The 12,829-nt window shown below is 40.7% G+C and overlaps 1 protein-coding gene across 1 annotated transcript in view; it reads left to right on the top strand.

Moving 5' to 3' along the window:
- Positions 1-10,627, top strand: part of kcnh8 (potassium voltage-gated channel, subfamily H (eag-related), member 8) — a 58,677-nt gene extending 48,050 nt beyond the window's left edge. The window contains exons 13-16 of the mRNA XM_017419414.2: positions 253-533; positions 2,826-2,932; positions 3,120-3,199; positions 8,608-10,627. Of these exons, the coding sequence (XP_017274903.1) occupies positions 253-533; positions 2,826-2,932; positions 3,120-3,199; positions 8,608-9,198 (1,059 nt within the window). The 3' untranslated portion in view covers positions 9,199-10,627. The remainder of the gene's footprint in view (positions 1-252; positions 534-2,825; positions 2,933-3,119; positions 3,200-8,607) is intronic.
- Positions 10,628-12,829: the final 2,202 nt, after the last annotated feature.

Genomic DNA, 12,829 nt, shown 5'->3' with positions numbered 1-12,829 from the left:
AATGATGTAACACAGGAAATTAAGATTTGCAAATTCTCCTGAAGAAGAATTAGGCCCAAAATGATTCACATTTTCACAAAGGGTGTTATTCTTATGTCCGATTACTGCGTTCGTCGTGCTTGTGTAACGTCTACAGGCTTTCCGAGTATGTGAGCTCAAATATTTTGCTTTACAGTGTTAATAGATCGCAGCTGGTAGATATTCATTTCCACTGTCAGTGTGTTTACTTCCTCACGGTTGTTTCTGTTCCAGTCAGGAGTCAGGAGAAACGGGCGCCTGGTTCAGGGCCAATCAACAGCCACCGAGGCGCAGGACGGGCATGATGAAGAGGCAGAGGAGGACGAACACGATGAGGACGTGTCCGTGGCTCTTCTGACGGAGCAGCAGCGAGCAGCGAACCTTAGGAACGCTGGCGGGACGTCCCCTCTCTGCCGACACGATCAGAAGGCCGCGGCCCAGCGCTCCAGCCAGTCTCAAAGGGAGATCCAGGATGTTCCCCCCAACACTTTAGATCCTTCGAACCTCAGTCCAAGGTGAGCTCAAGCGCCTCAGATTTTATTTGTCAGACATTATTTCATATTTTTGTTCATACTCTAGAGAAACTTATGAGGTACAGAACAAAGAAAGTAAAAAATACAAATAAAAAGTAAATTTCATATGGAAAGTGATCCACCAAGTGAAGTCTAAGTATATACAGCACAAAGACTAAATCCATAATGAAATAATTAGCATACATTAGCATGAACACTGGAAGCAGTAAGCAGAATAAATGTGGAAAACCACTAACTGTATAATGTCTTTGGTTTTGCATATATTAAATGTAAAGATGTAACATGTTACTTTAACTGTCCAAGTAAAGTCATTAATAATAATAAGAAGAATTCCCATATGAGACTACAGTGAATAATATTAATTATGATGATTTGCTTTTTACTGGTGCAGAATAATTATGTAACATATGTGCATCTGTAAAGCCAAAGAAAGATAAAAAAAAGCTCCAAATGATGATCAACATACAGCAGCTGGAACTTCCTGCAATGACTCGACATTCATACTTAGTGTATGTTTGAAATGATTAAAATAAAACCTGTCGGTGCTCGTTATTGCCCGCAGCTCAAGTTGAATGAGGGGTGATAAAGTTTTAGTGTGGTAGAAGCTGAGCCTGATCTCCAGCTTACACTCTTAGTCCTAACTCATGGTGTGACATCTGTCTTTAAAGCTTTGCCATCAACTCTGTTTGTTAGCAAAGTATTTCATAAACCACTGAACAGATTTCATTGAAACTTTCAGACAGTAATCAATGGGTGTACATGCACAACTGATTAACTTTTGGATTCAACTCTTTTCAAGATGGCTGCCACAGTCAACTGGCCTAAGAAAACACATAAATTGCAATAGCTGAGCATCATCTCCAACACGTAATTCAAGTGCAATGCATTGTGCAACATCTTTGCTTAAAAGCTGGACATTAACTGTTGGAGTTAACCCTGTTAAAATCAAAAGATTTTGATGAAACTCCCAGAGAGTAGTTATTTGTTGCACCTCTACAGCTGATTAGCTTTTAGATTCAACCTAATTTAAGATGGCTGCCACAGCTACTCAACCTTAGCCAACACAAAAATGTCTAAATCAGTCAATTTTACAGATACTGACTTAAAATTTGAAATGGTAGTAGCTGACAGTCTTGACAACACATACTCCAAGCACTAACAGATCTCTTGAGATATCATCATATTACATGAGATTGTGCACAAAGTAATTTTTAAGATTTAATCAAAATGGCTCCATCCCGTCTCAACCTAGAATGATCTGCTGTACTTAGTCTAAAACTCTAAGATGAAAGGTGTTCATGCTTCAAGGTATGCAAAGCCTTTAATTACATTGAAGGGATAATTCATATCTTTCGAAGTTGACGCGTAAGAGAGGTTAAGAACACTTAATATCTTACCTGTTGTAGGTAGCTCAGTTTTGCATCACATATGTATTACAGCAGAACTATTCTGATGTTCCTGTAGTAAATGCCACAGCTAATGTCAGTTTAGAACAATTTAGAAAACAGCGTGATCGTGAATTGGTTTTAATATTTGTGAGATTGGAGTTGTTTTAAAACAGCAGCAGTCCAACTTGGACTAGCTATTGGCTCGTCAGTCCACTCAGAATTAAAGTATTTCTCCACACTGAGGCTGTTTGAAGAGCAATCTGCAACAGGTGAAGTATTTTTTGTTCGTAACCTTTCCAACAGAACCCCACTTCAAAAGAAAGATCTATCCCTTTATAATGGTCGGTCCAGTGGTTTGTCATCAGCACTGACTCAGGTTGAGGAGGCTCTGTCTGAACACTCCTGTTTACAAATGGCTTCAAGAGAAATTGCGAACCTGTTTGAACTTCCGATCCTATTTTGCATATCTGCACTGACCTACTTAGATGTTCCCTCTGTGCAGTGGTGTTGGTCATTCTGATAAATGCCGTCTCGTGAAGCCCTGTTTACTTTGGCGCAGAGATGCTAGCACCTGCAGCCTGTCGGCACCACTGTCAGAAAGAGACTCTGGCATGTAAAAGACATCGGAAGCCAGAGGAGAGTTTTCAGACCCTGTTTGGGTTTTTTACACCTTTTTTTTATATTTGTTTTGAACTTATTTTAAAAATGAAAGCAGCTCTTTTCTCTCTATTCTCTCTGTACTGTGTTTGTTCATGAACTGTTTGCCAAAGGGTAAGATTGCTTCATGCATTTTTTTAATTAATTATGTGCAACTAGGAGGCCAGGGGTTCCTACAATGGTTTCTTTGCTGCACACTGTAAACACCCAAACATTTGTCTCCCTGCAGGATCGTGGATGGTACTGAAGACAGTGCGGGAACAGAGAGTTTCTCCTTTTCTACCAGACTGGGTTGTCCTGTCAGCGCACCAACCCGTGCCTCCACCTCCACCACAGGTCCTTTCATCACACAACCCACAGCTGACTCCTTATGTCATCTGCAATCCCTGCGAAAAGTGTTCATGCCCAAAACCCTGCAGTGCTTTTCAAATGGGGCTAATTAATACTCAGTTTATCGCCAGACTTCAGTTTTTACCTTGCCGCTGGTATTTGAAGTGGTTTATAATTTGCTTATTTGTCACAGATATAATGCAAATCAGCACAACAGAATTAGCAGCAAAAGCAGAGGAGACCAGAGGACAACTGCGACACCTCGACCAGCAGGTAGGATATAGTTTGTGTGTGTGTGTGTGTGTGTGTGTGTGTACTTGTACTAGACTCACCTTCCTTTAAAGGGTAAAAAGCAGTTCTTCGTATCGTAATTAATTCAGAGATGGAAACTGAGGTCAAAAGCTGGGTTTAAGGTGAGGATTAGGATACACTTGGAGAGAATCACAGATAGGTTTCTGGATCTGAATGTGAGAGCAAAAAAAAAAAAAAAGAAATGTTTTGGAGAGTCTAAACCTTTGGTTGTGTAAGTGGTGGGACAAACAGACATGTGGAATAAAGTAAGCACAGACCATCTGGATGTGTTGGCGTGTAAAACACATAACAGATGAAAGTATCGTCAGCAGTAATGAAGCAGAAAGGATGATAAAACAATATACAAGCTCATAAGTTCCAGAGAGAGACCTATTTGGGCATTTCCTTGTAAAGAGCAGTGGTTCTCGAACCTTTTATGACCAGTTCCACCCAAGTTCTTCAATTACCACCATTATGACAAAACAGTAAAACACAGTAGTACAAACTTACAGTCATCTGAGATAAACAAGTAATCCCCCAACCCTGGCTCTTGGGTCTGGTTTAGGATATATGATAGTTTTTATTCAATCTTTCAGAACAGCACCACCTATGGTGCAGTCTTGGCTCTTCCTCTGCCCCACAACAAATGAATACAAGTTTGAGATAGCTGGAATCAAATGTCCTGACTGCATGTGCAGCGAAAAGTGCACCCTTTGCTGCTACCAGGTCCTATAGAAACGTCACTGGCACTGCTTAAGTGTCTACTAGCACACCGTTTTTACTGTTCAGTTTCCAGAAAGAATATCTCAAAAATATATTCTTTACTGCACTTCTGTTTTGATTACTTTTTCATTCGCAGCCAAGATCCTAATGTGCTTAAACCATTCATCTTTTTGGTTGTTTTAAAGACTTTTGCTCACAACCCCAAGTTTGAAAGAGTTGGGACGTTGTGTTAAACGGAAATAAAAACAGAATACAATGATTTGCAAATTTCATAAAACCATATTTTATTCACTTTAGAATTGAGTCTGAGTCCCACTAGAAGGATCTTGAGAACCACCACAGTTTAGGAACTATGGGTGTAGAGTGCTGCACTTTTTACTAGCATCGGAAGCAATCACATTGCATGTAATAGATTCTAATGGTTTATTTTGTAGCTTAAAATCTCCTCGTCACGTGTACGCACATGCAACATCTCAAACAGCGTCCCATGGTTTGATTGGCGGTTGGCTAAATTGATATTAGACTTTTGGCAGTCAGGTAGAGTGTTTGCCTCCTCCTGTTACAACTCAGTGTGTGTTGCTAAAAGGAAAAAAAAACTGATGAAGTCCTTTTTTTTTCTTCTCTTGATGTGCAGAAACCAGAAGCTAAAGCAGATTTTTAAAAAAATGTGTTTGTGAGAACATGAAAAACAGTGGCACAGCACTTTTCACACTTAAACACATTTGCTTTGTTGAGCTCTTTCTACCTCTGTGGGTTTTCTGATGTTTGACAGGATGTCTTTCAGCGTGCGTTTTTGGTTATTAATTCACACTTAGATCCAACCACACTGATCTCCGCAGGAGAGGAAGAAGTGTGTTTGATGAGAAACCAGTCTGTGCCTGACGCCAACACACAAAAAGCAGCATGGCAAATGACACTGTGGTGCATATAACGTAGCACCAAATTATTATGGTTGAAAAATAAGGTATTAAAGCCTCAGTTTATAATGGGTTTATCCCATTTGCAGCTAAATCGTAACAAAAAATGTTTCAATTTTGCAAACTAACAGCTCAATTCACACTTTTTATTTGTTGCTGTTCTCTGTACTGCACTGTAAAGCTAATAAGTATATGTAGGACTTGCACAAGGGATGGTGAGATGTGCAGCTGGAATGACAGATGGGTTCAATAGAGCATCAGGAATCAGCTCTGAGAGCTGATTTGCACTGGTGATGGACAGGTTGAGAGATGAGGTCAGGCAGATGTCCAGGCGTTGTGATCTGTAATGAGAGTAGGGAGCAGGTGGAAGAGAGTCTGGAGAGGTGGAGGTAAGCGCTGGAGAGAAGAGGAATGAAAGCCAGTAAAAGCAAGATAGAATCCATGTGAATGAGAAGTCAGTGAACATATTAAACATAAAGAAGTGAGAGCAGGCAGGGTGGAGTGGATGGGGACGAGCTTCAGATAGGAGTTGTGACAGAAGGATAGCTCCACAGGTAGAAGGGAGAGTTTATAGGATGATCGTGAGATCTGCACTGATGGATGATTTGGACGCTCTGACAAAAAACACAAAGGTGGCAGGAGGGACGATGTTAAAACTTTCATTGGAAGTGAAAGTGGCAAAAGTAGAAATTAGTTTATCAGAAGGACAGCTCATGTTTGGATACAAAGGTAGAGAGATGAGGCTGAGATGGTTTGGACATGTGCAGAGGAGGGATCGTGGTTATATTAGACAAACAACTTTAAATATGGAGCTGCCAGGGAGAAAGACCACAGAGGAGGTTCATGGACGTAATAAGCGGCGGGTTGGTGTGACAGCGGAGGATGCTGGGATAGGGTAAGATGGAAGCAGATGTGCCGCTGTGGAAACCCCTAAAGGGAGCAGTCAGAAGAAGTTGTTCTCTGTACTCTGCCCTTTGACTCCAAGGTGAGACTGCGCGTGTGACAAGTTCCCCCTGTAGGAAACGACAAAGGCATTAATAATAGGACATCAAGGAAATCATAATGTACAGCTACACAGGAGAGCTGGGATAATGAGGACAGTGTCTCAGCAGTCACCACACTTATAATTGCAAGAAGAGCATATACACACGATACACATGCTGAGTGGGACACACACTTGCATCCTCAAGCAGCGACCCACTTATGTAACAAACTCAAACAAATTGAGTCTGAGCACAGATTGAAAGCGTTCTGCTTATTTTTACAATTAAACAGCTCAGCTTTTTGGAAACAGAGCAATTTAGTACCACTCCCAGCCACTTACTCACTTCTATTTATATATATTTTTTTAGATCTGTCATCAGTAAGTTAACACTGGAAGTGTCGCCTAACAATGCCTGTTTTCTTCCCGTTGATAATATTTCTAGCATGTACCTGGTTCTGGTCAGCTGCTGTTTTCTCTGAGCATGACCACTAATGGTTGTCTCGAACGTGGGAGTCCAAGAATCATGTTGACAGCGTGTCAGATTGGACTGTGCTGCCACTCTCAGCTTTTCTATTTTTATCAGAGCCGGAGTTTAGACCCAGGCTTTCACCGACCACGTGACAGAAAAAGAGACAAGTGAGCTATGAAAGTGAGGGAAGTAGTAGCTTTCTCTATCAAAAATATGGAAACACGTTACTAAAAAGCTTGTCAAAAATGCATACAGGAATGAGTTTGTGCACTTCTGTGCGTGAATTCGTCTTCACGTGCACCTCGCAGCGTGTCTCCATACAACTTAGAGGGAAAATCTAAGCGCCCAGCCTGATTTGGTTGGTAGCAGTCACAATACAGTTGTGCGCTCAGCCTGATCACCTCTTGACATATTCACACAGCGATCACAGAGCACTTTCGCATGTGGGGCTGTATGCCCAGCTGAGGGCCGATGTGCAGCCAGTTGCAGTGATGAGCGTCATTGGCCGGGAACGGTCGCGGGCGCCCTGACTGGCAGAAACAGATGGCGCATTGGCAGGGCTCCGTGGTCGTGCCCTCGGTGGACAGGCCACGTGCAGGGAGCAGCTAATCACCAGCCATCGTCAGCGTAATGGTCGATTTATAGCAGCTTGATTTTACTGGAAAACGGCAGACGGGAAACAGACGCTTATGAAAATACCAAATTTGTAATAATCTAAACCTTGAGGACATTTTTGCTCCTAAAACCAGGCTAAACACATCGAATATAAGAGCTGCAAGCATATATATTGTAGCTCAAATTCATCAAACTGAAGACAGATTGAATCTGTAGTCAGTCAGGTGTTAGTAACTTAAATTAGATGCCTTTTTAATATGAAGATACTGCATGTAAAGCTTAACTCATCACTACAGTCAGTCTCTGCTACATTTAGGCTATTTTAAACATTAACTTCTGCAATCAGTTATTTTTTACATGAATGGCTCTTTTTAAAATTGTACAATAAGCCCAATGTCAAACAAATGATGTTCTTATGGAATAGGTTTATTTTGAAAATCCTCCTAAATATAAGAGATTTGTGACTGCTGACATGCACATAACAGCGGCATTACAATGAGCTGCTTGTTCAAAGCTGTTGATTTTAGTGTCAAGAAATCCTAGTTTTCAGCTCACATCAGCACATTTATTTACAGTACCTTCCTATTATTTGTTCAAGCATTAAACTGTAATATTTTCGACTTGATTAACTTGTAAAAACCTCTGCTGATGCAGTGAGTGTGGTTTATACATTTCTGGAACCTACGTTAGTAGGAATATGAAAAATAAAAACAAAGCCTATCTATTAACAACCAATAAACACTGTTCCAGCACAGCCAAAAAGCTTCTTTATTTTAAAGAAATCCATAAATTGTTGGATGCATGATATTATTTTATGCATATGATTACTAACTATGGTCAGCGATGGCTCTTGTGATCAACCGTGTGTTTGCATTTCACAATAAATGTCAGCAAGTGTTTCGTCATTTGAATGCTTTAAATAAGATGCAGCAGCAGCAGGAATTTTCCATTTGCATCAGCAGTAACTGAAGCCATGACGTAAAGAAAAGGAACAATCAAGATCGGGGTAGAACGGCATTAGATTACATAACTGTCAGCTCTGGAAATCCTTTGTGCAGTGGACAAATGAATTACTCCACTACCAACAGAAAGTTTGATACTGAGCTTTAAAATAGATTTAAATATGAAAATGTTGCTCAGAGTTTATTTTAATTTAATTTATTCAATTTATTTATTATTTTACCCATATTAAGGGTAAAAGTTGATTGTTTTTCTCCTTTAAAAAAGTAGTTCAGGTGTTTCTATGTGGGGTTCTGTGGAAGAGTTTGGAACAATCAGTATCTCACCTGTTGTAGATAGCCCTTTGAATGACATCTGATGAGCTAAAGGCTGGTTCGAGCAAGTCCGAGACCAAAGCGGCTTGCTGTCATCCCAAAACAACTCCAGTCTCAAAAATGTTCAAGTTTCATGCAAATGTGGTTTTAGAAACATTTGCACTACTGTCATTTTTACATCGTAGAGTTATTCTGGACCAAATATTATAATAGTCCTTCTGGAAGAGCCCCAGGCTGCACCGCAAGTGCTACAGCTAGCTGCTGTCGCTATTTGTGCTTGCAAATAGGTGCTGCAGAAATGTAAAGTCTAAGATTTATTTTTATATTTAAACCTTTATTTATTCAGGTAGACCTCAAATTAAAACTAAAATCTTTTGCATTATGCCATTTCTTTCTTCTGTCTGCAGGTGAGCACCCTCCGGATGGAAGTGGCTGACCTCGGGCAGGTCATGAGAAGAATGGCCCAACTCATGGAGACCCTCATACCATCAGTGCCACAACCCGCAGTGATCTGTCCCACACATTACTCCCCAGCACACCACACATACTTGCACTGCCGTACCCCTCCTCAGTCTTACCCTTCACTATCTCCCTCTAAGACTGCCACCATCTGGACAGACCCACCCATGCCTTTGCCGTCTTCTTCCCTCACGATCTCCCAGCAGCACGGTACGATCTGCCACGCCGACTCCCTAACACACAGACCGCAGAATCTTCAGTTGGGGTATCCTGCCGTCACCAGATCAACTCCACCTCCCGACATATCAGTCCTTCAACCACAGCTGTCTTCTGTCGCCTCAGAGCCTCCGATGCCTTCGTCATCACTCAGCTCGCCAGAGTTTGCACGTTACAAAGACGGAGCTTCTGGCGCCATCATACCAACGGTGCACAGTCCACCTCCGCAGGACAGGGGAGATGAGGGCCCTCGCAGGAGCTCTGGATGTTCTTCTCAAACTGGCCTCGGAGGGCTCTACCCTAACCCAACCCTGGGTTTGTAGCAGGCCTTCGGCAGAACGTTCCTGGACTCTGCAGGACTTCTTCCTGGACCTTTTTTTTGGGGGTTGGGATTTATTCCTAAACTAAAGCTCAGCCTATTCAGCTGAGATCCCCAATATCACTGGAAGGCATTTACAGGGATGCAACTTTCTGTTTGTTTTAATGGCACGCTTTTAAAACCCCAGTTGCATGAACACAAGTATAGAAGGTTTAGGTGTATTAGCTTTACCCTATAAAAACTTCATGTTAGACAGCATGTAGAAGTTTGGGGCTGTTCTGGAGCTTAATGGTGATAGATATGTGGGTAAGGCTCACCTTCAGCCTCTTACCGTCCCCTCCACTTTGAGGTCTTCATAGAATAGAACTCTGCCATAATGGAGGATGTGACCGAAGCATTAGAGAAGAGAGCTGTGCTCTCCTTTTTCTTTTTTTTTGCTTCCAACCTACTTCTTCTGCCAATTAACCCTTCTTTCCTTGTCCACTCAGCACACGTTGGATGCTCTGGATACCATGAAACACCATATGACTTGTTCAAGTTGGAGACATGGGACGTTCTGTGCTCTTTACCACTGGCCCACAGGGAAAGGGGGGTGAAGGATGGAGGAAACTGTCTACGTAGGTGGTGGTGGGGCATGTTACGCCGTTGGCAACATAACCCCTGCTGTTGCCTGTCACACTGAGCACAGGGACTTTTCCTGCCTCCGTCTTTCTTATCCAGTTTCTTTCCATGAACCGCTCCCTCCTCCCCCCTCTTTCTCTCTGCATGCCTTTCCAAGCCTTTTGAGTAGTGCCTGTAGACACACATTAACATGCTGCATGTCACCCTATGGAGGTCCAGCTTGCCATTTTTATCTATTTAAAGGAAACATGATTTGATATTTTAATAGCTGAACCTGGCATTTACCGGTGCATATTTATCCGAACTGAGCTCTGTTTAAACAATGGTTATTTTAGGAAACAAGGTAGTCACCCCTCTCGTAAAGTGGCCTGGAGCAAATTCTACCAATATGTTATTGGTTCATCATCCACATTGGAAGCTATTTCCCCTGATGATCACCCAGGGTTACCAGCTATTTTCTCAGAGTGAAGGCAATATTCCCACATAAAAGCACAATAAGTGAACAAAGACACTTTTATATTTCTATGAATGTATCAATACTAAGAATTGACTTCTCTTTTTTACCTGAAAGATTTTAATAGTATGTAATGGCCATAAATAATGCAACTAAAGAAAATTATGGCCGCGAATGCGACCTTTACGCAGGAAAAGGTCACGACTGTCATCCAACAGATCTGCTCTTATCTTATGAAATCCTGTAGGTTTGACTCTCTGCTTCTCTGCAAATGGAATGTACTGAAAACAACTTTTCTTTTGCCTTTTGATATTTATTAGATAAACTGATATGCTAATAAAACCAAATATGACTGTTATGTGGTGATTTTTGATACTCTGTGCACCAAGAAATATGTATTAAAGCCCCTTGCATCCTTCTTTTAAAAACATATTGTTTCTACATTGACAATACAGTTTTATTTTCCAAATATTTTAGGAGGCAGTGTAAGTACAAATTAGGGTCTATCTACACTATTCCAAAACTTTATTCCTCTTAATGTTTCTATCTCCATCCTAACATTCTAGGAAAAATGCATACATGGTGAAAACATCCTTGTTTCCAACATTTAAAGTAAAAATACAGAGAAACAACATCCTTATCTTAACTACAGATTCTTACTGTATTTTTTAATACTATTAAGAGATCCCACCGTTATTTACCATTTATTCTTATGAGCACAGTGAAAAGGTGACAAAGCGAGACAAAACCAGAAAAAAATATAAAGTGATGGAGGGATAAACCATTGATTATGTAAATGTTTAAACTAAATACACTTACTGGTTACTTTTGTGTCATTTTTTAATGTTTATTTTAGATTTATTTTACATGAATGTCTATACAAACTCATAATAATAATGACAATCATATATACATGTTTTTTTTCTGTTTGAATTGCAGGGTTTCACAAATCTGCATTCATACTGCAACATACATATTTTCTCTGCAAACACCAACTGGAGAATTTAGGGCCTAAATCAACGAATTTAATCTTTCTTATCTGTCATTTATGTAACTCTGATAGTCCTGTTAGCAGCTCTGTATGACAGGGATGAGTGGACCTCTCCATTGAAACGAGTCGGCTGAGGTGGTTGGAATGCCTGATTAAGATGCCTCCTAATATTACAAACGTAATATTTTGCATTGGCTGTGTTGGCTACCTTTTTTTTTTCCTTCGGAAGATAAAGTGTCAAATAAACTCAGAACATTTAATTTTGTTCAGACATTTTCTTTGATTTTTCAAAGCCTTGGACTGCAAATCTTGACCTATATCAAAGGCTCCAGGGGATTATTTCACCATAAATGCATACACTGACTTATCTGAAGCTGCCTTATAATTGAACCGCTGATTTGCATAATGCTTCAGATTTATAGGTGAAGCTTTCTAATGCTACGAGCCTATTGCTTGTTCTGTTTGCAACCAGTGTTTTTGTATTTGTTGGAGCTATCTGTTGAGTCCACAATTTTGTTAGCTGCAGCTATGGCTCATTTGACCTGAAGGTGTGTGACGTAGGCAGGTGATGAAACCTGACTATAACACTGACACACCTGTCATGGGTCCAGCTGCTCTCACTAAATCAGCTGCAGCCGTGGTGGTTTTGTCTTTTTTAGACGTGGGAAAGTATTAAACACTGTCTACTCTACACCAGATATTGCTGCAGCGATTGCTTCTCTCGTCCACACACAAATCGAGTTTTTGATGAAGCAAGATGTATGAAAACTCTTTCCAAAGTGCCGACTTTTAAAAACTTGATATTTGGAGCATCAGTTTGGACAGAAAACACTGAGCTCCTCAGAAACAATAACGTACTTTGAGCATACTCAACATCACTTTGTGCCCTAGAAACCAAAACAACAATGGAGCTCTTTTTTATCATTTTTTTCCACTTTTCGCTTTAGCCTGATTCTGTTGCCGTTAAAACTTTGATTGCGTGCTGAAATGCTTAATAACTGAGAGGAAACTGTAAACCCGATCTTACCAACAGAGGCACGTGGTCCATCTTTTTGTTACATTGACAATTTTGATTTGTGCTTAAAGTGGACGTTTTCGCCACCTAGTGGCGGAGCATGGGTACATCAGGGCTTTTGTTTGATTAGTTTGAATAGAGAAAAAAAATAAAAACAAAGAAAAGATATCAACTTTAAAAATAAAAACAGAGCAGTGCAGACAGGGCAATAAATGTGCAAAAGATTTAGCAGCTAATGAAGATCTGGGTTTCTGGAGTGTAATATTAAGGACAGATTTGCAAGACGATTTAGAAGTGTGTCCACTAAAAATGTTTATTTGTGTATTTAGCAGCACATCTTTTGGAGTGTTGTTATGTGACCTGGGGTCTCAGGACCCAGCTGTACTTAACGTTGCATCGACAATCCCTTCCTCGCTGCTCCTACATCGTCTTACCACCTGCTACAAAACTCATCTTTTATTCACTGCTTTTCCACTTTATCTGTCATTAACAAACTGAAGCCCATCTGGCTTCCTGCTTTGCACACTTCCAATCTTCATCTTTTTTTTTTTTCC

The sequence above is a fragment of the Kryptolebias marmoratus genome, linkage group LG5 (assembly GCF_001649575.2).
Source record: "Kryptolebias marmoratus isolate JLee-2015 linkage group LG5, ASM164957v2, whole genome shotgun sequence".
Taxonomy (NCBI): Eukaryota; Metazoa; Chordata; class Actinopteri; order Cyprinodontiformes; family Rivulidae; genus Kryptolebias; species Kryptolebias marmoratus.
The sequence above is the reverse complement of the archived record's forward strand: the minus strand, read 5'-3'. Positions and strand labels throughout refer to the sequence as shown.